Consider the following 26,897-nt stretch of genomic DNA (forward strand, 5'->3'; position numbering starts at 1 on the left):
ATTTCATCAAGTTGTAGGAACTGTTTGAGTCCAAGTTTATACAGGCTTCTTGTGGGCACATAATGATAAGCCAGGCCACATGACAATCATCTCTCACAGCTCAATTTAATTTAATAACATAATATTTGGTCAACCTGCATTCTATATGTACTTCCCCTTCCTTCATGTAGCAACTAAGGGCCTAATTCAGACCTGATCGTAGCAGCAACTTTGTTAACCGATGGGCAAAACCATGTGCAGTGCAGGGGGGGCAGATATAACATGTGCAGAGAGATTTAGATTTGGGTGGGGTGTGTTAAAACTGAAATCTAAATTTCAGTGTAAAATAAAGCAGCCAGTATTTACCCTGCACAGAAACAATATAACCCACCCAAATCTAACTCTCTCTGCACATGTTATATCTGCGCCCCCTGCAGTGCACATGGTTCTGCCCATCTGCTAACAAAGTTGCTACTACGATTAGGTCAGAATTAGGCACTAAACCTCTCCGCCTAGACCCTCCCAATTAACAGAAGCCAAGAGACTGAGCACAGGAGGAAGTCTCTCTAGTTCACTCCCATATTGCTTAATCGAGAATGTTGTTTCAACCTACTGAAGAGTATTAGACCACCTGAACCTTTCTGTATTGTTTGGTAAAAGTCGGATACAGCTTTCAACTTCCTGCTGTGGAGGATTTCCTCCATATCTGTCACATGTAGGCTCATTGAAGGCAGAAGGATGGTTGTATAAACTTGAATTTCATATGTATTTGATAGATTACAATATATTGTAAAAATGTAAATGTCTTTTACTTAAGATACTTACTGTGGAATTATTAAAAGGTAGACAAGGCCAAATAAGGCAGCTAAAATTAATGAAAGAACGACTGCACTGGTGAAATATTCATCATGAAGCTGGTAATACTGTCGGAAGAAGGAGAAAAAAAAACAGTAAATAAGACACACTTGTCATTTCTGCTATCTTGTACTGAAAGGAAGTTACAAATAAGCTATTGTGGGTTCAAATTTCCAGAGATTTATACACAATTTAAATTTACATTGCACATTAGAGATGGACAAATTACTGTGTCTAAACTGTGATATTTCATAAATCAAACATTGGAAAGAAATGATAGTAATGGCGATGAATAAGTTGTATAAAAATAATATGACTAATAGCAGCTTAATACACATCTAGAAAATATTTACTACTGTATGTAACAGCAAATATGTTAAGAATTGGGGGGGAAATTCAATTGCCCGCATTAAGTTAACCGGGGTGAAAAAGGGTGGTAGCCTCAGGCTTTAACGAACGTGGCTATTATTTATTTACAATTTCTTATTCAATTACACTCCCTTTTTCACCTGAGACCCTGTTTAACGCCTGTTAAATTAACATGTTATTGGGCATTGACATGGGATAACAGTGTTGAAAAGTTCAGGGATATTTTTTTTGCCTCTGTATACAGGTGTAAAATAAAATCCCAAAAGTTTTGCTGACGGTGGCTATTTGAATAGCCCCAGGTGGAACAATTAGCCTATGGTGAATTACTGTGGCTGTTGAAAAGTTCACTGATTCATGTGTTAACCTTCTGGTTACCAGGGATATTTTTTTTGCCTCTGTATACAGGTGTAAAATAAAATCCCAAAAGTTTTGCCGACGGTGGCTAATTGAATAGCCCCAGGTGGAACAATTAGCATATGGTGAATTACTGTGGCTGTTGAAAAGTTCACTGATTCATGTGTTAACCTTCTGGTTACCAGGGATATTTTTTTTGCCTCTGTATACAGGTGTAAAATAAAATCCCAAAAGTTTTGCTGACGGTGGCTAATTGAATAGCCCCAGGTGGAACAATTAGCCTATGGTGAATTACTGTGGCTAATTGAATTTCCCCCATAGAATTATGCAGTATAAAACTGTAAATCAAACAAGCATCCAATACACATCAATCATATTTCTTTTATGGCTCTATTTATTTGCTTAAGAAATGGACATTCAAACTGCAGTTATGTCCATATGATATTGCAAATAACATCGTCCACTCCTTTAGTTTGTAAACTTGCGAGCAGGGCCTTCTTACCTCCATGTCTGTCTGTTTTTGCACAGTTTTGTTCTATAATTGTTTTTCTAATTGTAAAGCGCAACGGAATATGCTGCGTTATATAAGAAACTGCTAATAAAATAAATAAAAATATGTTATTTGTACCATTGTTCACGGCCAAGCAAACATTGAATGCTTTGTAAAAAAAGAAGAAAAAAAATGGACTGTGGCCATTTTAATATTTTAGTATTATTAATTACACATTTGTCTATTTTAGCATAGCTTTGGCAAAGCTTAGATACTATCAAGAATCCCAAAAGATCTCATTTGAAAGAAAGCTAGGGCATTGCCAGAATTGGGCCCTGTAGATATTACAAGCAATTTGAGATGTTTCATTCTGTAATTTCAAGACAATTTTTTGTCTCTTTCAAGACAGGGAATATAACATTTTAACTTTAATTTTATTTAAGCCAAATGTAATCAAAATAGGTCTCTGATCATTCCTATTTAATTTAATCACTAATAAAATGTATCCAGTGTGGGGTATGAAAACTGGCAGATGAAGTAATCTGTGTTCTTGATGAATAATTAAGCACGACTTACTTTCTGTTCACGTTCAATTTGCTTATATCTTAAACTTATAAAATTCAAATCTGACATCTCTGAATCAGTTTGTCGAGCTTCAATCAGACGACTAATATAGCGATTCACACGGGTTCCAGGAGTATTGTGTATGACATTTGTGGAAAATGAGGAACGGTTCCTGAGTTTTTCGGAGGCTGTTCGTAAAGCTCTACTCTGTGTCACATGAAAATACGAGAGGACATTAAAGTAAAGATATTATAAAACAGTCAAAATATAAAAAATAAAATAAAAATTAGAATACTCAATTTTATTCTGAAATTTGGGATAAACTTTAGTGAAGCATAGTTGACCAACAGTAACACACAATGATGTTGAAAATATAACTTACATAGTAATCAAGGAAATATTTAGAATGATGCTTCCTTAGACACTATGTGGCATTTGCATTACAAGCACAGAACTAAATGAGTAAATTCGCCCATATGCTGAGTTTTACGTATCTACGTGACCTTAATACCCCTATCCATACACTTGGTTTCATAACCATTACCAATATCAGCAGACACTTGCACTACAGAAAACAGATAGATGCATCTCTGCACAAACATAATTCTAAACTGGCCTACTTGGTAGTGGATATGTGTTTGAGTTGTGTACCCATAAATGCATGGCTGTGGCTATGTTAAAACACATGTAGATTCCATGGAGGAATTTTATTGCTTTGGGCGCCACTGTAATTAATAGGCACCCAACAGAGCAATTCAATTGTTCCAGGTGCTCATTATTTATTATGCATGTTGCACCCAAATAGATGAGGTTTAGCAGCTTAACCTGTCCAACGTCCTGGTTATGGCACCCAAGCGCCAACCATGGGTCATTTGCACACTTCTTCTTGCTATCTTAGGAGGCTGCAAGAAGAAATATGTCCCCCCATGGCATTCATGCCCGATTGGAGCAACAACTAAATTGGTCCGTTGGGAGCCCACTAGTGACAGCCGCAGGGTAATCCCCCACATGTTCAAAACAACCTCCTTCCTTATGCTTACTTGGGGGGGGGGGGGGGGGGAGCTGGAAAAGACCAAGAAGTAATAGACAGTATATAAGAAAAAGCGTGAGTACAAGTATTTATAGCATAAATCATGGGCACTATATAAGATTGTTTTTACTCTCCAGTGGGCATACATACAGTAAGTAGATTTATTTGTGAGCCACATATATGCTAGTCTGACATTTATTCTAGTCACTTCTAAGATGCTTTTTTTTTTTAAAAATGTAAATAAAAATTACTGCATTTTGTAATCTAACCACTTCATTGCCTTCAATTGGGTCTGTCCACCTATGTACAACTTTTCACATCCAAAGCCATAGCATTATATATACTCTATTTACTAATAAAACTACATGTATAGGAAAATGCAAATAACAAATATTATTACCTTATCATCATCCTCACAAGTCATTACATTTGAAAATGGGATCTCCGCCTTGAACATTTTACGACAGTGCATGAGTTGCACTAACAAATAGCAGACAGTCTTGAACTTCATCCTTTTGGCTGGCTTTATATCAGACAGAATCAGTCCTGGAAATATCTAGCACATATTAAAACAGAAAACCAAGATTTAGTTACTGTAGTGTTTAAAGATAAAGTAATAACACATTGTATTACAAGTGTAAAAGATATATACAGTAGCAGTCAACTTAAACTTTTTTATGTGATAGTTACTTTAAAAATAATGTGAAATATTCACCTAAATGTCATATTTCTAAATACTCAGTATAATAAAATTGTCTCAAATTATAATACATACACTATTAGTACTTGACAAAGCAATAAAACAAAGTTGCTTAACAGTTTCATTTACAAAACATTCCAGGCAGAATGCAGTGTGTCCTGTTTTTTTTTAAATAAAGCTACAGTACAGTATGTGAATCCCAAATGAAGGTTGGGACACCTGCTTTCAGTTTCTATGGAGAAGGGGCAAATGACATTGTATTTTTTAATTAATAAAAATAAACATTAATGATGTAATAGCTTACTTTAAAGTTTATTCCTGTAGCCAAGTAGGCACATTTACTAGCATAATATTCTGGTAATATTATTTTCATTAAACCATAGAAAGCTACAGTGTCACACATTTGTTTTTTTTTTAAACGATTTCCCAGATTTTGATGGATCTAAGTGACAAATTGTTAAAATCATCCAGTGTGTAGCCACTATGTCGCAGACGATGCACGCTTCCGCGGGTCATCAGCAGCATTGCCCTTTGGACCTGCATGCAGTTCGATCTAGCGATATTGCTAGTGAAGGCCATGCAGCATGGCCTGGTCCCCCCATTGCCCCCTTTAAGTGTATATGCACTTGTCAATATTTTATACTTTAACTTATTTTCAATTCAATAGTTTTTATTGAGTTTTAAAAGTTTAGACAAAACTGAACAATACAAAACAAATCAGATCAAAATAAACAACATTCACCAAAAATATCTGTGTGTGTGTTGAAGTCATTTTAGAGCATGATATACAGTGTGACACGTTGTGGTGTCAAGAAATCTCAGGAGATTGCTTCCTCACAATGTATAACCATTAACAATCAATACACAATAGTAATGGTAAATGACAAAACATACCCACTGAATTTAATTTTGTCGGCTTGCTGAGTAGGGAGAGTCCAACCATTGACCCCAAATACTAAAATACCGTATATAATCGAGTATAAGCCGACTTTTTCAGCACTTTTTTTTTGTGCTGAAAAAGCCCCCTTGGCTTATGCTCAAGTCAGTGCTGGCAGTGCAGTGGTAGGGAGGGACACGGAGGGCACAGCGCGCACCTCTCCTGTGTCCCTCCTGCGTCTCCGGCGGCAGCGGCGGGTCTATTAAAGGAAGTACCCGTTCGTGAGCTCTGATTGGCTCACGAACCGGCACTTCATTTAACAGACCCGCCGCGGCCGCCGGAGACGCAGGAGGGACACAGGAGAGGCGCGTGCTGTGCCCTAAATGTCCCTCCTTCACAAGACAATGCGGGAGCGGTGGAGGGTAAGTTATAGCAGGCACTGGGGGAGCATATTTGGCACTCGGGGGGGGGGGGGGGCATATGAGGCACTGAGGGGGCATGCATATCTGGCAGTATGAGGTCATATCTTGCACTGTGGGGTCATATCTGGCACTGTGGGGGCAAATCTGGCAGTGTGAGGGCATATCTGGCACTGAGGGGGCATGCATATCTGGCAGTATGAGGGCATATCTGGCACTGTGGGGGCTTATCTGGCACTGAGGGGGCATGCATATCTGGCAGTATGAGGGCATATCTGGCACTGTGGGGGCATATCTGGCAGTGTGTGGGCATATCAGGCATTGAGGGGACATGCATATCTGGCAGTATGAGGGCATATCTGGCACTGTGGGGGCATATCTGGCAGTGTGAGGGCATATCTGGCACTGAGGGGGCATGCATATCTGGCAGTATGAGGGCATATCTGGCACTGGGGAGGCATATCTGGCAGTGTGAGGGCATATCTGGCACTGTGGGGGCATGCATATCTGGCAGTATGAGGGCATATCTGGCACTGTGGGGGCATATCTGACAGTGTGAGGGCATATCTGGAATTGAGGGGGCATGCATATCTGGCAGTATGAGGATGTATCTGGCACTGTGGGGCATATCTGGCAGTGTGAGGGCATATCTGGCACTGAGGGGCATGCATATCTGGCAGTATGAGGGCATATCTGGCAGTATGAGGGCATATCTGGCACTGTGGGGGCATATCTGGCAGTGTGAGGGCATATCTGGCACTAAGGGGGCATGCATATCTGGCAGTATGATGGCATATCTGGCACTGTGGGGGAATATCTGGCAGTGTGAGGGCATATCTGGCACTGAGGGGGCATGCATATCTGGCAGTATGAGGGCATATCTGGCACTGTGGGGGCATATCTGGCACTATGAGGGCATATCTGGCACTGTGGGGGCATATCTGGCAGTATAAGGGCTGTGTACGGCTAGAGCTGCATTTCCCACCCTAGGCTTATACTCGAGTCAATAAGTTTTCCCAGGTTTTTGTGGTAAAATTAGGTGCCTCGGCTTATATTCGGGTCGACTTATACTCAAATATATACAGTACTTTTTTTCAGCCTTCATAGCTAGGTATACAAATTTCTCATGGGCTGCCATTTGGTTAGCCAGGGATACCCAGGACTTTAATACCGGAGCTTTACCGGCAATCCAAAGTCTGACAATAGAGACCTTAGCTAGAACACACATGTTTATTACATATTGGCCCTCATTCCGAGTTGTTCGCTCGCTAGCAGATTTTGGCAGCATTGCACACGCTAAGCCGCCGCCCTCTGGGAGTGTATCTTAGCTTAGCAGAATTGCGAACGAAAGATTAGCAGAATTGCGAATAGAAATTTCTTAGCACTTTCTGAGTAGCTCGGAACTTACTCCTACTCTGCGACCAGCTCAGCCCGTTTCGTTCCTGGTTTGACGTCACAAACATGCCCTGCGTTCGGTCAGCCACTCCCCTGTTTCTCCAGACACTCCCGCGTTTTATCCTGGCACGCCTGCGTTTTTCCGCACACTCACAGAAAACGGTCAGTTTCCGCCCAGAAACAACCACTTCCTGTCAATCACACTCCGATTACTTCAACAATGAAAATTCTTCGTTCGGACGTGAGTAAATCTACTAAGTTTTGTGCTAAAATACTTAGCGCATGCGCACTGCGTACCATGCGTATGCGCATTTTTGCCTTAATCGCTCCATTGCAAAAATCGGCAACAAGCGAACAACTCGGAATGACCCCCACTGTCTGCAAGGAGCATCAAGAGTTTCCTCCACTACAGCCGGTAGTACACAAACCATAGGCGTGAGAATAAATAAGGGAATTCCAGTTCTCACCTAGGCATGTATAACATTAATCCAAAAAGTTGCCACTAGAGGGCATAGCCAATTCATGTGCCAAAAATCGGCATCCGGGATACCACATTTTGGACATTTTGTATTGTGGCTTCCACCAATAAGAGTCTTACTGGGGTCATGTACACTTTATGAAGTATAAATAACTGTATTTTATGGTATCTAATGGTAGTAGTGGAAAGGCGGGGGCTCCCAAGACATATTCCCATATGTCATCCGCAATTGGGGCCAAATCAGATTTCCATTTACTCTTAAGGGAAGACAATTGATCTGAGTGATGCATCTGAAGTATAACCATATAGATGTCAGAAACTAAATGCCTATTCCCCTGATTTTGTAAAAGAGATAAACAGGAGAGTCAGTGACTATTGGAGGGGTATTAGGGAACTGTACATTAATAGCATGTCTTAATTGCAGAAAACTATAAAAAATAAATGGAGGGTACATTATAGTCTTGCTGAAGTTGTTGAAATTATTTGAATATGTCTCCATTATATAAGTGGCCTATGGACATTATTCCCCACTCCCCCCATACTTAACTTGTCTGTAATAGAGATAATTCCGAAAAACCATATCTGTTGTCTAATGGGCTATCCGGATCGATACGCTGACCATGCAGAACAGTGAGTACCAACTTCCAAGTAAGAATAGCTTGTTTCACAAGCAGGATTTTGGACATTTTGGTATTCCCACAAAGAAGCATTTGCAAGGCTATGCCACCTGGGTATTTCTGCATTATCATTTGCGAATGTAGGGCTAACGTATCAGAGTCATTTACCCAATCCCAAATATGTTCTAATTGTACCGCATAGTAATTATACTTAAAAACAGAAAGGGCGAGACCTCCTAAGAGTTTTGGCTGAAGCAGTGTCAAGTTTCAAACGCGCTCTTTTGTTGGCCCAAATTAAAGATGACAGTAAACTTTCAATTTGTTTAAAGGTTTTTTGAGAAATATATACAGGCGACTGCTGAAGGATATAAAGAAGCTTGGGCTGAAAAAACATTTTTATTAAATTAATCCTACCAGAAATAGTCAAAGGAAGTTCCCCCAAGTCTTTATTCTTGAGCGAAGATAGGGTATCTGTGGTATAATATTTAGGGAAGCATATTTACAAGAATCATTGGACACCCTAATCCCCAAATATTTGAAGGAGTCCACCCACATTAATGGAAGAGAGACTAAAGGGACCACTGGAATCGTACCACTAAGCGGGGTGATGCTAGATTTGTCCCAATTAATCTGAAGCCCAGAATAGCATCCAAATGTATTAATAATTTCTAGAGTGTTAGGCATAGAATTAGCATAGTCATCCACAAATAGCAAAATATCACCAGCATATAGGGCTATTCTATTTTCCTTAGCTCCAACCTTAATTCCCAAGATCTTAATATTTGCCCTTATCAGGCATGCTAGCAGTTTTATAGCAATGGCAAACAGAGTAGGGGACAATGGACATCCCTGTGTTGTTCCTCGGGACAAAGGAAAGGAGTGGTAGACATAACCATTCACTGATACTCTGGCCTTGGGTAAGAAATACAACAATCTAACATATTTAATAAAATTCGGACCTATGCCAAATCTACACATAGTTTCCCAGAGGAAGACCCACTCCACTGAATCAAAAGCCTTTGCTGCATCTAATGAAACTACGATGGAGGAATGGGCCTCCCCACGGGAAGCCTGCATGTGAGTAAACAAACGTCTTAGCATAATGAAGGTCTCATAAACCCTGTTTGATCAGGGTGGATGATCTGTGTTATAGTCTACCCGCTAAGACTTTGGCCAAAATTTTAATATCAGTGGGCAAGAGATAAATACAGTAGGGCAATAATAATCAACATTTCTAGGGTCTTTGTCAGGCTTTGGGAGAATAATCAATGCCTCTGCCATTGTTGGAGGAAGCATATCTTGTTCAAAAATTAACTTAAATAGATTAAGTAGCCGGGGTACAAAGAAACCTAAATGTTTCTTGTACAGCTCAGAAGGAATGACATCCATGAAGCTTTACCACCAGGAGACACTTTAATCGTAGCTTAAATCTCATCTGATGTTAAAGAAGCTTCCAGGAGGTCATGAGCCTTACTACATAAGGAAGGTAACTATGTTATGTAAATAATTACTTATTTCCAGCGGAGTGCAGTCCAATTTAGAGCTATACAGCCGCTGTTAATAAGAGACAAATTCTGATGCTATTTGTGAGGTTTGAACCAATACTGCCTGGGCCTGATCAACCAATACCCCTATCAGACCTCCAATGCCGGATCCCACCCCAAAACTGGAAACGGGTCCTTCCTGGGTGGGATCCGGCATTGGACACTCTGCTACCCCTTTTGCTGGCTTCCAGACCCGGCAATATGGCAGGTCGGTTGCCATAGCAGTGGGGGGCGGAGCAGGCAGCGGGGGTGAGCTGGGTCACATCGACCCGGGAATCCGTTTACGTATTCAACCCGGAAATAAACCTTCTTATAACCCGGGTTGAATTACCAGGTCAGGCGAATTCGGACATGGCGCTGTCACGCCACACACTGACCCGTGTCGACCCGGCAATATGCCGGGTCGATACCGGGTTATTTGTGCGATGTGAAAGTGGTACAATAGACTGCAAAATATCATAAGCAAAAGCAGCTAATCTTGAATTAATTAGACCAGTGATATTCCAAACTTAGAGTATTTACTTTGAGTATTTACTAAAAAAATATGATTAGTAGAAGTATATGAACTGAAATATGAATATAGTTACAAACTAATGTATTTCATATTATCATATATTCACTTTGAAAATTTAGATATTACAGTGTTCATTAGGACAACTACAGTGCACCCCATCAGGTAATAACATCATGGGCACTGGAAGATACCTTAGACTTGCAGCCACAAGCCTTTATGTGGTAACAAAAGCCTTTATAACTTCTAATGTCCTTTTAATTACAGGGAGGGTCACAGCATCCTGATGACATTTACTAATAATACTTGTTATCTAGCTTTGCCATCTTTAAGTTGTGTAAAGAGGGGTACTTAAGGAGTGATATTCTAAGCACTTTGACTAGATTGCTTACATTTTAAACATAATCTGTCCGTGTGTATGCCCCACAGCGATAGCGATGCGCGGCCTCACGTGTCGCTATTGCTGGTGCTAGATTGGCCTCAATCTAGCAGGTCGCTCATTTCACCTGCCCCCCCCCCCCCCGTCCTCCTCCCCTGCACGCTCAGCACACATCGCGGTTCGCTCAGCACACATCTCTCGCCCTGAACGGGCCTTAAGACTTTACTTTTAGTTGACTGCAGTCAAAACAATACAATGTAACATTTTGGAAAACTGAAATGTAATCATGGACATATCTTTACCCATCTGTTGCTGTTCGAAATGATTTAGATTGTTTCTGACATAATACCTGCTAGTGTCAGTTCTCATTACTGCCACATGGAATCCAAAGGAAAAAAAAACTTTTATAGTTCAGGTCTATCCCAGCTGATAGGATACAATATTTTTGCATCTGACATTTAAATATAGTAAAATGTATTTCAATCCTAATACCTGTCAAACATTTGAACTTTTGATGCTCTCATAAGTAACTCTCTTTGTAATTTGAAAGCACCAATTCTTAAACAAGAATTTTCTGCAGTCATTCTTTATAAGTTTTCACATTTAAAAAAAAAAAATTATATAACAGCCATTTAACCTAATTTAAGTACCTCAAATAGTTTTATTATGGCTTCTTATATACTTCTATAATGTTTTTCTATATTATTTTTTTTATTAGTATATTAGTCAGATTTCCCCATTTTCACCTATACTTATCTCTGGTTTTGCTGGCTAAAATTATCGTGTGAATCCCATTTTCACAATTTTAGAATAGGACAGGTGTGAAAAACGGGGGCGCGCATATCTTGTTAACCACTTGCCTGGCATGGTCGCATCAGATGCGACCATATCAGCAAGTGCTTTATCTGACCTGGGCGCACAGGATGCGACCAGTCAGATAAACAGTGTTAGCAGCGTCAGGGAAGAGAAACTTCCCTCCGCTGCTGCTGTCAGAGGGACTGGAAGGTCCCTCTGCCTCCCTGCACCCTCCCCTCAGTGTTGCCGTGCTGCCGATTACTGCTGATCGGTTAGCATGGCAGGTCCCCCTACCCAACGGCTGCAAACAATGGCAGCCGCTGGGAAAGTGTAAAACAACCCCCCGTCCCCCCAGCACCCCCTGTGTACCTGGCAGCTGTCTTGGGTGTTAAAAGTAATGTCGCGATGGTTGCAAAGTTACAGATGTTCCGATGTTATCAATCTTCTCGACCGATGTTTGCGGGGGGGGGGGGGGAGAATAAGATTTTAAACCTACCGGTAAATCTTTTTCTCCTAGTCCGTAGAGGATGCTGGGGACTCCGTAAGGACCATGGGGTATAGACGGGCTCCGCAGGAGACATGGGCACTATAAAGAACTTTAGAATGGGTGTGCACTGGCTCCTCCCTCTATGCCCCTCCTCCAGACCTCAGTTAGAGAAACTGTGCCCAGAGGAGATGGACAATATGAGGAAAGGATCTTGTTAATCTAAGGGCAAGATTCATACCAGCCCACACCATCCACACCGTATAACCTGGACTATACGCAACCAGTTAACAGTATGAACAAAAACCAGTATCAGCGAAAGGCTGATCTCAACTGTAACATAACCCTTATGTAAGCAACAACTATATACAAGCCTTGCAGATTTTGTCCGCACTGGGACGGGCACCCAGCATCCTTTACGGACTAGGAGAAAAAGATTTACTGGTAGGTTTAAAATCTTATTTTCTCTTACGTCCTAGAGGATGCTGGGGACTCCGTAAGGACCATGGGGTTTATACCAAAGCTCCAGACCGGGCGGGCAAGATCCTCCTCAGCCAGGGTATCAAACTTATAGAACTTTGCAAAAGTGTTTGAACCTGACCAGGTAGCTGCTCGGCAAAGCTGTAAAGCCGAGACGCCTCGGGCAGCCGCCCAAGACAAGGCCACCTTCCTAGAGGAATGGGCCTTCACTATATTTGTTAACGGCAATCCCGCCGTAGAATGAGCCTGTTGAATCATGTTACATATCCAGCGAGCAATAGTCTGCTTCGAAGCAGGAGCGACAACTTTGTTGGCTGCATACAGGACAAACAGTGCTTCTGTTTTCCTAATTCGAGCCGTCCTGGCTACATAGATTTTTAAGGCCCTGACTACATCCAGGGACTTGGAATACTCCAAGTCACCCGTAGCCACAGGCACCACAATAGGTTGGTTCATATGAAATGTAGAAACCACCTTAGGCAAAAATTGAGGACGAGTCCTCAACTCTGCTCTATCCACGTGGAAGGTCAAATAGGGGCTCTTGTGAGACAAGGCCGCCAATTCGGACACCCACCTTGCAGATGCCAAGGCCAACAACATGACCACCTTCCAAGTGAGAAATTTCAATTCAACCGTTCAAACCAGTGAGACTTCAGGAACCGTAACACCACATTAAGGTCCCAGGGTGCCCCAGGGGGCACAAAAGGAGGCTGGATGTGCAGCACTCCCTTTACAAAGTCTGGACTTCTGGGAGAGAAGCCAATTTCTTCTGAAAGAAAATAGATAGGCCCGAAATCTGTACCTTAATGGAGCCCAATTTTAGGCCCATATCCACTCCTATCTGTAGAAAGTGGAGAAAACGGCCCAGATGGAAATCTTCCGTAGGAGCATTCTTGGCTTCACACCAAGAAACATATTTCCTCCAGATACGGTGATAATGTTTTGCCGTCACCTCCTTCCTAGCTTTTATCAGAGTAGGGATGACCTCCTCCGGAATACCTTTCCCAGCTAGGATGCGGCGTTCAACCGCCATGCCGTCAAATGTAACCGCGGTAAGTCTTGGAACACGCAGGGCCCCTGTTGTAACAGATCCTCCCTGAGAGGAAGAGGCCATGGATCTTCTGTGAGCATCTCCTGAAGATCTGAATACCAGGCCCTTCGAGGCCAATCTGGAACAATGAGGATTGTTCTCACTCTTTTTTGTCTTATGATTCTCAATATGTTTGAGATGAGAGGAAGAGGGGGGAACACATAGACCGACTGAAACACCCAAGGTGTCACCAGGGCGTCCAACGCTACTTCCTGAGGGTCCCTTGACCTGGCACAATACCTCCGAAGCTTCTTGTTGAGGCGTGACACCATCATGTCTATGTGAGGAATTCCCCAAAGACTTCTTATCTCTGTAACAACGTCTTGATGAAGTCCCCACTCTCCTGGATGGAGATCGTGTCTGCTGAGAGTCTGCTTCCCAGTTGTCCACTACCGGAATGAAGACCGCTGACAGAGCGCTTACGTAATTTTCCACCCAGCGAAGAATCCTGGTGGCTTCCGCCATTGCCACTCTGCTCCTTGTCCCGCCTTGGCGGTTTACATGAGCCACAGCTGTGACGTTGTCTGATTGGATCAGAACCTGTAGGTCGCAAAGAAGATTCTCCGCTTGTCGTAGGCCGTTGAATATGGCCCTCAATTCCAGTACGCTGATGTGTAGACAAGCCTCCTGGCTTGACCATAGGCCCTGAAAACGTCTTCCTTGTGTGACTGCTCCCCATCCTCGGAGGCTCGCGTCCGTGGTCACCAGAACCCAGTCTTGAATGCCGAACCTGCGACCCTCTAGAAGGTGAGCACTTTGCAGCCACCACAGGAGAGACACCCTGGCCCGGGGGGACAGGCTTATTTTCTGATGTATTAGTAGATGGGACCCTGACCACTTGTCCAGGAGGTCCCACTGAAAAGTCCTTGCATGAAACCTGCCGAAGGGGATGGCCTCGTAGGCTGCCACCATTTTCCCCAGAACACGAGTGCAATGATGAACAGACACTATTTTTTATTTTAGCAAGTCTCTGACCATGTTCTGGAGGTCCTGGGCTTTTTCCACCGGGAGAAAAACCCTCTTCTGTTCCGTGTCCAGAATCATGCCTAGGAATGATAGTCGAGTCGTTGGAATCAATTGTGACTTTGGCAGATTGAGAATCCAACTGTGTTGTTGTAGCACTCTCAGAGAGAGCGACACGCTCTTCTGCAATTGATCTCTCGATCTTGCTTTTATCAGAAGATCGTCCAAGTATGGGATAATTGTGACTCCCTGCCTGCGCAGGAGCACCATCATCTCCGCCATCACCTTGGTGAAAATCCACGGGGCCGTGGAAAGCCCAAACGGCAACGTCTGAAACTGATAATGACAGTCCCGTACAGCGAATCTCATGTACGCCTGATGAGGAGGATATATGGGGACATGAAGGTATGCATCCTTCATGTCCAGTGACACCATAAAATCCCCCTCTTCCAGGCTGGAGATCACAGCCCGGAGTGATTCCATCTTGAATTTGAATTTTTTTAAGTACAGGTTTAGGGATTTTAGATTTAAAATAGGTCTGACCGAACCATCCGGCTTCGGGACCACGAACAGGGTCGAATAGTACCCTTTCCCCTGTTGAACTAGGGGAACCTTGACAATCACTTGCTGTTGATACAGCTTTTGAATTGCAGCTAACACTACTTCCCTCTCTGGGGAAGAAGCTGGCAAGGCCGACTTGAAAAATCGGTGAGGGGGCACCTCTTCGAATTCCAGTTTGTAGCCTTGGGGTACAATATCCATCGCCCAAGGATCCACGTCTGACAGAACCCACCCCTGGCTGAAGAGTCGAACACGTGCCCCCACCGGTGTGGACTCCCTCAGTGGAGTCCCAGCGTCATGCGGTGGATTTAGTAGAAGCCGGGGAGGACTTGTGCTCCTGGGAAAGATGAGCCCTGACCTCTTCTGGACTTACGCGACCGAAAGGACTGCATCTGATACTGTGGAGTTTTCTTTTGCTGTGGGGGAACAAAATGCAAAAAGGAAGATTTGCCCGCGGTAGCTGTGGCAACCAGGTCCGCGAGACCTTTCCCAAATAAAACTTCACCTTTGTATGGCAAAACCTCCATTTGTTTCTTTGAGTTGGCATCACCCGTCCATTGGCGGGTCCACAGGGTGCGCCTAGCAGATATCGCCATGGCGTTGGCTCTCGAACCCAGCAGCCCAATGTCTCTTTGAGCATCCCTCATATATAAGACTGCGTCTTTAATGTGGCCTAAGGTTAATAAAATGGTATCCCTATCTAGGGTATCAAGGTCAGCTGACAAGGCATCTGTCCAAACTGCAACTGCACTACACACCCATGCCGATGCTATTGCCGGTCTGAGCAAAGCACCTGTATGCGCATAAATAGACTTTAAAGTAGGGATGAGCGGGTTCGGTTCCTCTGAATCCGAACCCGCCCGAACTTCAGTTTTTTCTTCACGGGTCCGAGCGACTCGGATCTTCCCGCCTTGCTCGGTTAACCCGAGCGCGCACCGAACGTCATCATCCCGCTGTCGGATTCTCGCGAGGCTCGGATTCTATCGCGAGACTCGGATTCTATATAAGGAGCCGCGCGTCGCCGCCATTTTCACACGTGCATTGAGATTCATAGGGAGAGGACGTGGCTGGCGTCCTCTCCGTTTAGAGAAGAGAGTGAGACAGTAGAGAGAGACACAGTAGTAGTAATTTTGGGGAGCATTATTAGGAGGAGTACTACTATACTACTACTACTTGCTGAAGTGATATAGATTAGATAGTGTGACTGTATTAATTATCTGACTTGTGGGGGAGACACTGACAGTGGGGAGCAGTTAGAGTCTGAGAGCAGGACTCAGGAGTACATATAACGTACAGTGCACACTTTTGCTGCCAGAGTCAGTGCCACACTGCCATTGTGACCACACTGACCACCAGACCAGTATAATATATTTTGTTATTGTCTGCTTAGGAGTACTACTTGCAAGTTGCTGATAGTGTGACCAGTGACCTGACCACCAGTTTAATAATCAATCACCACCAGTTTAATATATATATATATATATATATATATATATAATTGTATATAATATATATATATATATATAATATTGTATACCACCTACCCATGGTTTTTTTTTTTTTCATTCTTCTTTATACATACTACTATAGTAGCTTACTGTAGCAGTCTGCGGTGCTGCTGAGCTAACAGTGTCCAGCAGGTCCGTCATCAGTCATTACATAATATATATATACCTGTCCGGCTGCAGTACTAGTGATATTATATATACATATATATTGATTTCATCTCATTATCATCCAGTCTATATTAGCAGCAGACACAGTACGTTAGTCCACGGCTGTAGCTACCTCTGTGTCGGCACTCGGCAGTCCATCCATAATTGTATACCACCTCCCCGTGGTTTTTTCTTTTTCTTTCTTCTTTGTACATACTACTATAGTATAGTAGCTTACTGTAGAAGTCTGCGGTGCTGCTGAGCTGACAGTGTCCAGCAGGTCCGTCATCAGTCATTACATAATAAATATACATACCTGTCCGGCTGCAGTACTAGTGATATTATATTGATTTCATCTCATTATCATCCAGTCTATATTAGCAGCAGACACAGTACGGTAGTCCACGGCTGTAGCTACCTCTGTGTCGGCACTCGGCAGTCCATCCATAATTGTATACCACCTCCCCGTGGTTTTTTTTTTTTTCTTTCTTCTTTGTACATACTACTATAGTATAGTAGCTTACTGTAGCAGTCTGCGGTGCTGCTGAGCTGACAGTGTCCAGCAGGTCCGTCATCAGTCATTACATAATAAATATACATACCTGTCCGGCTGCAGTACTAGTGATATTATATTGATTTCATCTCATTATCATCCAGTCTATATTAGCAGCAGACACAGTACGTTAGTCCACGGCTGTAGCAACCTCTGTGTCGGCACTCGGCAGTCCATCCATAATTGTATACCACCTCCCCGTGGTTTTTTTTTCTTCTTTCTTCTTTGTACATACTACTATAGTATAGTAGCTTACTGTAGCAGTCTGCGGTGCTGCTGAGCTGACAGTGTCCAGCAGGTCCGTCATCAGTCATTACATAATAAATATACATACCTGTCCGGCTGCAGTACTAGTGATATTATATTGATTTCATCTCATTATCATCCAGTCTATATTAGCAGCAGACACCGTACGGTAGTCCACGGCTGTAGCTACCTCTGTGTCGGCACTCGGCAGTCCATCCATAATTGTATACCACCTCCCCGTGGTTTTTTTTTTCTTTCTTCTTTGTACATACTACTATAGTATAGTAGCTTACTGTAGCAGTCTGCGGTGCTGCTGAGCTGACAGTGTCCAGCAGGTCCGTCATCAGTCATTACATAATGAATATACATACCTGTCCGGCTGCAGTACTAGTGATATTATATTGATTTCATCTCATTATCATCCAGTCTATATTAGCAGCAGACACAGTACGGTAGTCCACGGCTGTAGCTACCTCTGTGTCGGCAATCGGCAGTCCATCCATAATTGTATACCACCTCCCCGTGGTTTTTTTTTTTCTTTCTTCTTTGTACATACTACTATAGTATAGTAGCTTACTGTAGCAGTCTGCGGTGCTGCTGAGCTGACAGTGTCCAGCAGGTCCGTCATCAGTCATTACATAATAAATATACATACCTGTCTGGCTGCAGTACTAGTGATATTATATTGATTTCATCTCATTATCATCCAGTCTATATTAGCAGCAGACACAGTACGGTAGTCCACGGCTGTAGCTACCTCTGTGTCGGCACTCGGCAGTCCCTCCATAATTGTATACCACCTACCCGTGGTTTTTTTTTTTCTTTCTTCTTGATACATACTACTATAGTAGCTTACTGTAGCAGTCTGCGGTGCTGCTGAGCTGACAGTGTCCAGCAGGTCCGTCATCAGTCATCATTACCTAATAAATATATATCTACCTGTCCGGCTGCAGTACTAGTGATATTATATATACATATATATATTGATTTCATATCATTATCATCCAGTCTATATTAGCAGCAGACACAGTACGGTAGTCCACGGCTGTAGCTACCTCTGTGTCGGCACTCGGCAGTCCATCCATAATTGTATACCACCTCCCCGTGGTTTTTTTTTTTTCTTTCTTCTTTGTACATACTACTATAGTATAGTAGCTTACTGTAGCAGTCTGCGGTGCTGCTGAGCTGACAGTGTCCAGCAGGTCCGTCATCAGTCATTACATAATAAATATACATACCTGTCCGGCTGCAGTACTAGTGATATTATATTGATTTCATCTCATTATCATCCAGTCTATATTAGCAGCAGACACAGTACGGTAGTCCACGGCTGTAGCTACCTCTGTGTCGGCACTCGGCAGTCCATCCATAATTGTATACCACCTCCCCGTGGTTTTTTTTTTTCTTTCTTCTTTGTACATACTACTATAGTATAGTAGCTTACTGTAGCAGTCTGCGGTGCTGCTGAGCTGACAGTGTCCAGCAGGTCCGTCATCAGTCATTACATAATAAATATACATACCTGTCCGGCTGCAGTACTAGTGATATTATATTGATTTCATCTCATTATCATCCAGTCTATATTAGCAGCAGACACAGTACGGTAGTCCACGGCTGTAGCTACCTCTGTGTCGGCACTCGGCAGTCCATCCATAATTGTATACCACCTACCCGTGGTTTTTTTTTTTTTCTTTCTTCTTGATACATACTACTATAGTAGCTTACTGTAGCAGTGTGCGGTGCTGCTGAGCTGACAGTGTCCAGCAGGTCCGTCATCAGTCATCATTACCTAATAAATATATATCTACCTGTCCGGCTGCAGTACTAGTGATATTATAAATACATATATATATTGATTTCATATCATTATCATCCAGTCTATATTAGCAGCAGACACAGTACGGTAGTCCACGGCTGTAGCTACCTCTGTGTCGGCACTCGGCAGTCCATCCATAATTGTATACCACCTCCCCGTGGTTTTTTTTTTCTTTCTTCTTTGTACATACTACTATAGTATAGTAGCTTTCTGTAGCAGTCTGCGGTGCTGCTGAGCTGACAGTGCCCAGCAGGTCCGTCATCAGTCATTACATAATAAATATACATACCTGTCCGGCTGCAGTACTAGTGATATTATATTGATTTCATCTCATTATCATTCAGTCTATATTAGCAGCAGACACAGTACGGTAGTCCACGGCTGTAGCTACCTCTGTGTCGGCACTCGGCAGTCCATCCATAATTGTATACCACCTCCCCGTGGTTTTTTTTTTTCTTTCTTCTTTGTACATACTACTATAGTATAGTAGCTTACTGTAGCAGTCTGCGGTGCTGCTGAGCTGACAGTGTCCAGCAGGTCCGTCATCAGTCATTACATAATAAATATACATACCTGTCCGGCTGCAGTACTAGTGATATTATATTGATTTCATCTCATTATCATCCAGTCTATATTAGCAGCAGACACAGTACGGTAGTCCACGGCTGTAGCTACCTCTGTGTCGGCACTCGGCAGTCCATCCATAATTGTATACCACCTACCCGTGGTTTTTTTTTTCTTTCTTCTTGATACATACTACTATAGTAGCTTACTGTAGCAGTCTGCGGTGCTGCTGAGCTGACAGTGTCCAGCAGGTCCGTCATCAGTCATTACATAATAAATATATATACCTGTCCGGCTGCAGTACTAGTGATATTATATATATATATATATATATATATTGATTTCATCTCATTATCATCCAGTCTATATTAGCAGCAGACACAGTACGGTAGTCCACGGCTGTAGCTACCTCTGTGTCGGCAGTCGCTCGTCCATCCATAAGTATACTAGTATCCATCCATCTCCATTGTTTACCTGAGGTGCCTTTTAGTTGTGCCTATTCAAATATGGAGAACAAAAATGTTGAGGTTCCAAAATTAGGGAAAGATCAAGATCCACTTCCACCTCGTGCTGAAGCTGCTGCCACTAGTCATGGCCGAGACGATGAAATGCCAGCAACGTCGTCTGCCAAGGCCGATGCCCAATGGCATAGTACAGAGCATGTAAAATCCAAAACACCAAATATCAGTAAAAAAAGGACTCCAAAATCTAAAATAAAATTGTCGGAGGAGAAGCGTAAACTTGCCAATATGCCATTTACCACACGGAGTGGCAAGGAACGGCTGAGGCCCTGGCCTATGTTCATGGCTAGTGGTTCAGCTTCACATGAGGATGGAAGCACTCAGCCTCTCGCTAGAAAACTGAAAAGACTCAAGCTGGCAAAAGCACCGCAAAGAACTGTGCGTTCTTCGAAATCCCAAATCCACAAGGAGAGTCCAATTGTGTCGGTTGCGATGCCTGACGTTCCCAACACTGGACGTGAAGAGCATGCGCCTTCCACCATTTGCACGCCCCCTGCAAGTGCTGGAAGGAGCACCCGCAGTCCAGTTCCTGATAGTCAGATTGAAGATGTCAGTGTTGAAGTACACCAGGATGAGGAGGATATGGGTGTTGCTGGCGCTGGGGAGGAAATTGACAAGGAGGATTCTGATGGTGAGGTGGTTTGTTTAAGTCAGGCACCCGGGGAGACACCTGTTGTCCGTGGGAGGAATAGGGCCGTTGACATGCCTGGTGAAAATACCAAAAAAAATCAGCTCTTCGGTGTGGAAGTATTTCACCAGAAATGCGGACAACATTTGTCAAGCCGTGTGTTGCCTTTGTCAAGCTGTAATAAGTAGGGGTAAGGACGTTAACCACCTCGGAACATCCTCCCTTATACGTCACCTGCAGCGCATTCATAATAAGTCAGTGACAAGTTCAAAAACTTTGGGCGACAGCGGAAGCAGTCCACTGACCAGTAAATCCCTTCCTCTTGTAACCAAGCTCACGCAAACCACCCCACCAACTCCCTCAGTGTCAATTTCCTCCTTCCCCAGGAATGCCAATAGTCCTGCAGGCCATGTCACTGGCAATTCTGACGAGTCCTCTCCTGCCTGGGATTCCTCCGATGCATCCTTGCGTGTAACGCCTACTGCTGCTGGCGCTGCTGTTGTTGCTGCTGGGAGTCGATGGTCATCCCAGAGGGGAAGTCGTAAGCCCACTTTTACTACTTCCACCAAGCAATTGACTGTCCAACAGTCCTTTGCGAGGAAGATGAAATATCACAGCAGTCATCCTGTTGCAAAGCGGATAACTGAGGCCTTGACAACTATGTTGGTGTTAGACGTGCGTCCGGTATCCGCCGTTAGTTCACAGGGAACTAGACAATTTCTTGAGGCAGTGTGCCCCCGTTACCAAATACCATCTAGGTTCCACTTCTCTAGGCAGGCGATACCGAGAATGTACACGGACGTCAGAAAAAGACTCACCAGTGTCCTAAAAAATGCAGTTGTACCCAATGTACACTTAACCACGGACATGTGGACAAGTGGAGCAGGGCAGGGTCAGGACTATATGACTGTGACAGCCCACTGGGTAGATGTATGGACTCCCGCCGCAAGAACAGCAGCGGCGGCACCAGTAGCAGCATCTCGCAAACGCCAACTCTTTCCTAGGCAGGCTACGCTTTGTATCACCGCTTTCCAGAATACTCACACAGCTGAAAACCTCTTACGGCAACTGAGGAAGATCATCGCGGAATGGCTTACCCCAATTGGACTCTCCTGTGGATTTGTGGCATCGGACAACGCCAGCAATATTGTGTGTGCATTAAATATGGGCAAATTCCAGCACGTCCCATGTTTTGCACATACCTTGAATTTGGTGGTGCAGAATTTTTTAAAAAACGACAGGGGCGTGCAAGAGATGCTGTCGGTGGCCAGAAGAATTGCGGGACACTTTCGGCGTACAGGCACCACGTACAGAAGACTGGAGCACCACCAAAAACGCCTGAACCTGCCCTGCCATCATCTGAAGCAAGAAGTGGTAACGAGGTGGAATTCAACCCTCTATATGCTTCAGAGGTTGGAGGAGCAGCAAAAGGCCATTCAAGCCTATACAATTGAGCACGATATAGGAGGTGGAATGTACCTGTCTCAAGCGCAGTGGAGAATGATTTCAACGTTGTGCAAGGTTCTGCAACCTTTTGAACTTGCCACACGTGAAGTCAGTTCAGACACTGCCAGCCTGAGTCAGGTCATTCCCCTCATCAGGCTTTTGCAGAAGAAGCTGGAGGCATTGAAGGAGGAGCTAAAAGGGAGCGATTCCGCTAGGCATGTGGGACTTGTGGATGGAGCCCTTAATTCGCTTAACAAGGATTCACGGGTGGTCAATCTGTTGAAATCAGAGCACTACATTTTGGCCACCGTGCTCGATCCTAGATTTAAAACCTACCTTGGATCTCTCTTTCCGGCAGACACAAGTCTGCTGGGGTTCAAAGACCTGCTGGTGACAAAATTGTCAAGTCAAGCGGAACGCGACCTGTCAACATCTCCTCCTTCACATTCTCCCGCAACTGGGGGTGCGAGGAAAAGGATCAGAATTCCGAGCCCACCCGCTGGCGGTGATGCAGGGCAGTCTGGAGCGACTGCTGATGCTGACATCTGGTCCGGACTGAAGGACCTGACAACGATTACGGACATGTCGTCTACTGTCACTGCATATGATTCTCTCACCATTGAAAGAATGGTGGAGGATTATATGAGTGACCGCATCCAAGTAGGCACGTCAGACAGTCCGTACTTATACTGGCAGGAAAAAGAGGCAATTTGGAGGCCCTTGCACAAACTGGCTTTATTCTACCTAAGTTGCCCTCCCACAAGTGTGTACTCCGAAAGAGTGTTTAGTGCCGCCGCTCACCTTGTCAGCAATCTGCGTACGAGGTTACTTCCAGAAAATGTGGAGAAGATGATGTTCATTAAAATGAATTATAATCAATTCCTCCGTGGAGACATTGACCAGCAGCAATTGCCTCCACAAAGTACACAGGGAGCTGAGATGGTGGATTCCAGTGGGGACGAATTGATAATCTGTGAGGAGCGGGATGTACACGGTGATATATCGGAGGATGATGATGAGGTGGACATCTTGCCTCTGTAGAGCCAGTTTGTGCAAGGAGAGATTAATTGCTTCTTTTTCGGTGGGGGTCCAAACCAACCCGTCATTTCAGTCACAGTCGTGTGGCAGACCCTGTCACTGAAATGATGGGTTGGTTAAAGTGTGCATGTCCTGTTTATACAACATAAGGGTGGGTGGGAGGGCCCAAGGACAATTCCATCTTGCACCTCTTTTTTCTTTCATTTTTATTTGCGTCATGTGCTGTTTGGGGAGTGTTTTTTGGAAGGGCCATCCTGCGTGACACTGCAGTGCCACTCCTAGATGGGCCAGGTGTTTGTGTCGGCCACTAGGGTCGCTTAGCTTACTCACACAGCTACCTCATTGCGCCTCATTTTTTCTTCTTTGCGTCATGGGCTGTTTGGGGAGTGTTTTTTGGAAGGGCCATCCTGCGTGACACTGCAGTGCCACTCCTAGATGGGCCAGGTGTTTGTGTCGGCCACTAGGGTCGCTTAGCTTACTCACACAGCTACCTCATTGCGCCTCTTTTTTTCTTCTTTGCGTCATGTGCTGTTTGGGGAGTGTTTTTTGGAAGGGCCATCCTGCGTGACACTGCAGTGCCACTCCTAGATGGGCCAGGTGTTTGTGTCGGCCACTAGGGTCGCTTAGCTTACTCACACAGCTACCTCATTGCGCCTCTTTTTTTCTTCTTTGCGTCATGTGCTGTTTGGGGAGTGTTTTTTGGAAGGGCCATCCTGCGTGACACTGCAGTGCCACTCCTAGATGGGCCAGGTGTTTGTGTCGGCCACTAGGGTCGCTTAGCTTAGTCATCCAGCGACCTCGGTGCAAATTTTAGGACTAAAAATAATATTGTGAGGTGTGAGGTATTCAGAATAGACTGAAAATGAGTGGAAATTATGGTTTTTGAGGTTAATAATACTTTGGGATCAAAATGACCCCCAAATTCTATGATTTAAGCTGTTTTTTAGGGTTTTTTGAAAAAAACACCCGAATCCAAAACACACCCGAATCCGACAAAAAAAATTCGGTGAGGTTTTGCCAAAACGCGGTCGAACCCAAAACACGGCCGTGGAACCGAACCCAAAACCAAAACACAAAACCCGAAAAATTTCAAGTGCACATCCCTACTTTAAAGTAGTTTCCTGTCTGCGATCAGCAGGATCCTTGAGGGCTGCCGTGTCCGGAGACGGTAGCGCCACTTTCTTGGACAGGCGTTTTAAAGCCTTGTCCACCCTGGGTGAGGATTCCCAACGTACCCTGTCCTGTACAGGGAAAGGATATGCCATAAAAATCCTCTTGGGAATCTGCAGTTTTTATCAGGAGTTTCCCAAGCCTTTTCAAATAACTCGTTAAGCTCATGGGATGGGGGAAAGGTTACCTCAGGTTTCTTTTCCTTATAAAAGGCGCACCCTCGTGTCAGGGACCGAGGGGTCATCTGTGATATGCAAAACCTCTTTTATTGCAATAATCATATAATGAATACTTTTTGCCACCCTTGGGTGCAACCTCGCTTCATCATAGTCGATACTGGAGTCAGAGTCAGTGTCGGTATCAGTGTCTGCTATTTGGGATAGGGGACGTTTTTGAGACCCAGAAGGGCCCGGTGACCCTGCTCTTTCCCTGGACTCTGCTTTGTCCAATCTCTTATGTAATAAGGTCACATTTGCATTTAAAACATTCCACATGTCCATCCAATCATGAGTCGGCGTTGCCGACGGCGACACCACAATCATCTGCTCCACCTCCTCCTTAGCTGAGCCTTCCGCATCAGACATGCCAACACACTCGTACCGACACCCCCACACACACAGGGATATAGTTATAAGGAGACAGTTCCCTAATAAGGCCCTTTGGAGAGACAGAGAGAGAGTAAGCAGACACCCAGCGCCAACTGACACTGGAAAATAATGTCCCAGATAATATCGCTTTTATATTAAATTACCGTGTATTACACTCACTGCACCTTACAAGTGCCCCCCCCCCCCTCCTCTTTTCAGCCCTGTGTCACCGTGTTCAGCATGGGAGATACCGGGGAGCCAGCTTCTCTGCAGATCTCTGTGGAGAAAATGGCGCTGGTTTGTGCTGAGGGACCAAGCTCCGCCCCCTCCAGCGGCGGGCTTCGGTCCCACTCAAAATATCTCAAACTGGCGGGGGATTTAAAGAATTACTGCGTCCGCAGTATCTATGCCAGATATAGAGGTTTATTGCTGCCCAGGGCGCCCCCCCCTGCGCCCTGCACCCATCTGTGCCCGCTAGTGTGTGTATTGTGTGTGGGGGAGCAATGGCGCGCAGCGTTACCGCTGCGCGCTTACCACAGTGAAGATCTGAAGTCTTCTGCCGCCTTGAAGTCTTCTTTTCTTCTTATACTCACCCGGCTTCTATCTTCCGGCTCTGCGAGGAGGACGGCGGCGCGGCTCCGGGACGAACAGCGAGGGGAGACCTGCGTTCCGACTCCCTCTGGAGCTAATGGTGTCCAGTAGCCTAAGAAGCAGAGCCTATCACTTAAGTAGGACTGCTTCTCTCTCCTCAGTCCCACGATGCAGGGAGCCTGTTGCCAGCAGTGCTCCCTGAAAATAAAAAACATAACAAAATTCTTTATCAGAGAAACTCAGGAGAGCTCCTCTGTAGTGCACCCAATCTCCTCTGGGCACAGGATCTAACTGAGGTCTGGAGGAAGGGCATAGAGGGAGGAGCCAGTGCACACCCATTCTAAAGTTCTTTATAGTGCCCATGTCTCCTGCGGAGCCCGTCTATACCCCATGGTCCTTACGGAGTCCCCAGCCTCCTCTAGGACGTAAGAGAATATTTTTTTTTTAACTAAAACCATTTTGGATAGGGTTAATTTCATGTTCTTCACCTAATTCACTCATTTAAAAAAAAAAACGACAATTTCTGAGCGTCAGTTAAGTGGTTAAGCCGTTTCTGTGGCAACTTTCATATGATAGGTGTTAAAAGTTGGCCTGCGATAAATTGCTGTGTTTCCCCACCATAATCACCCATGGCGGTTCATGCAAATTGTTATTTGGCATTTGTACTCAGTGCTGGACTGGAACATGCCTATCTATGCTTAAGGATGTGGCCGGTCATCAGCGGGGGTGTTAGCCAGTAACCACAGAGGCTTGGCTAAACATTACAGAGTGAATGGTCTGGGCCTCTTTATAAATATAATAATGCACTGTACATGTGATGTAGGACCCTGGTTTGGATGACCTGTGTCTAAAACTCAATTAAAACTGCATTAGGGCTCATAAAGGTGAAATTTACTGTATGTAAGGAAAAAACAAACACTGGGATGACTTAATTGTTGTTTAGTTAATGAATGCAGAGCTATAATACCATTCCAGTCACTGGCAACAACGGTGTCTGTAATGCTAAAGTCCACAACCAATATGAGGAGGGAACAGTGATATGTCCTGGTCACCTACTTTGATTGTCAGGAAGGCAAATCTTGGTGTCATGTCTATAGAAGGAAACCAAGCTCCCATGTTAATCTGTGGTCTTGCACCACCTGGTAACT

At 44.2% G+C, this 26,897-nt stretch overlaps 1 protein-coding gene across 1 annotated transcript in view; it reads right to left on the bottom strand.

Moving 5' to 3' along the window:
• ADCY1 (adenylate cyclase 1) overlaps positions 1 to 26,897 on the bottom strand; it is an 879,311-nt gene that overhangs the window by 106,722 nt on the left and 745,692 nt on the right. Inside the window, exons 8-10 of the mRNA XM_063922700.1 lie at positions 4,042 to 4,197; positions 2,624 to 2,818; positions 805 to 902 (exon numbers count right to left, since the gene is read on the bottom strand). Of these exons, the coding sequence (XP_063778770.1) occupies positions 805 to 902; positions 2,624 to 2,818; positions 4,042 to 4,197 (449 nt within the window). The remainder of the gene's footprint in view (positions 1 to 804; positions 903 to 2,623; positions 2,819 to 4,041; positions 4,198 to 26,897) is intronic.

The sequence above is a fragment of the Pseudophryne corroboree genome, chromosome 5 (assembly GCF_028390025.1).
Source record: "Pseudophryne corroboree isolate aPseCor3 chromosome 5, aPseCor3.hap2, whole genome shotgun sequence".
NCBI classification, from domain to species: Eukaryota; Metazoa; Chordata; class Amphibia; order Anura; family Myobatrachidae; genus Pseudophryne; species Pseudophryne corroboree.